This window comes from Theobroma umbraticum, unplaced genomic scaffold (genome assembly GCF_002168275.2).
Source record: "Theobroma umbraticum cultivar Fairchild unplaced genomic scaffold, ASM216827v3 scaffold_69.0, whole genome shotgun sequence".
NCBI classification, from domain to species: domain Eukaryota; kingdom Viridiplantae; phylum Streptophyta; class Magnoliopsida; order Malvales; family Malvaceae; genus Theobroma; species Theobroma umbraticum.
Window position 1 is genome coordinate 270,301 of NW_018397293.1, and position 692 is coordinate 270,992.

Genomic DNA, 692 nt, shown 5'->3' on the forward strand with positions numbered 1-692 from the left:
AGAGATAGAAAGGGGAGAAATAGAGGAAGACCGGAGTAAAGTGAGAATTAAAGAAAGAAATGGAGCCAATTGGGAGAGCAGAAAGATTGTTTTTATTTATTTTTTTTGCCAGAAGAGCAGAAAGATTGTTTTTATTTTTTTTTTGCCAGAAGAGCAGAAAGATAGTTTCGATTCTACCCTTGTTATGGCTAGGGTACCCCTGCCATAGTGCTAAACAAATAAAATAAGGGAGTCCATAAATAATAGCAATCATAAATGAAATCCTAGTGGTGGAAAAGAATACTATCCACTCAGATGTGTTGGTGTACTTACAACTGTCTAATTTTTGAACGGTTCATGTTTAGCATCTGAATCTGTTAATCACCTGAATTTTTATTGAGTATGAAGTTGTCATGTATGTCTTTTGTTTAATTGTTTATTATGCTGCAGCTGGTTACACTTTCATTTTGTTGTCGATATTGTTTTAGTTCTTGTATCTTTCGGTTTTTTCATGATCAAGTATTTATGTGGTCATTGCTATTACCTCAGGATTAAGTATAGTATCAGTATAGTTGCTGACAAGGGTCTTAAGAAGCCCCTTTATACATCTGCTCGTTTGAAGAAGGGTGAAGTTCTGTACTTAGAGACACATTCGTGCAGGTATTGTTAAATATTGCATTAATTGCTTATGCAACATGATTGATGGTTGCATT

At 34.4% G+C, this 692-nt stretch overlaps 1 protein-coding gene across 1 annotated transcript in view; it reads left to right on the top strand.

Annotated features, from left to right (window-relative positions):
• LOC110428763 (zinc finger CCCH domain protein) overlaps positions 1-692 on the top strand; it is an 11,880-nt gene that overhangs the window by 8,138 nt on the left and 3,050 nt on the right. Inside the window, 1 exon segment of the mRNA XM_021444677.2 lies at positions 529-639. Within this exon segment, the coding sequence (XP_021300352.2) occupies positions 529-639 (111 nt within the window).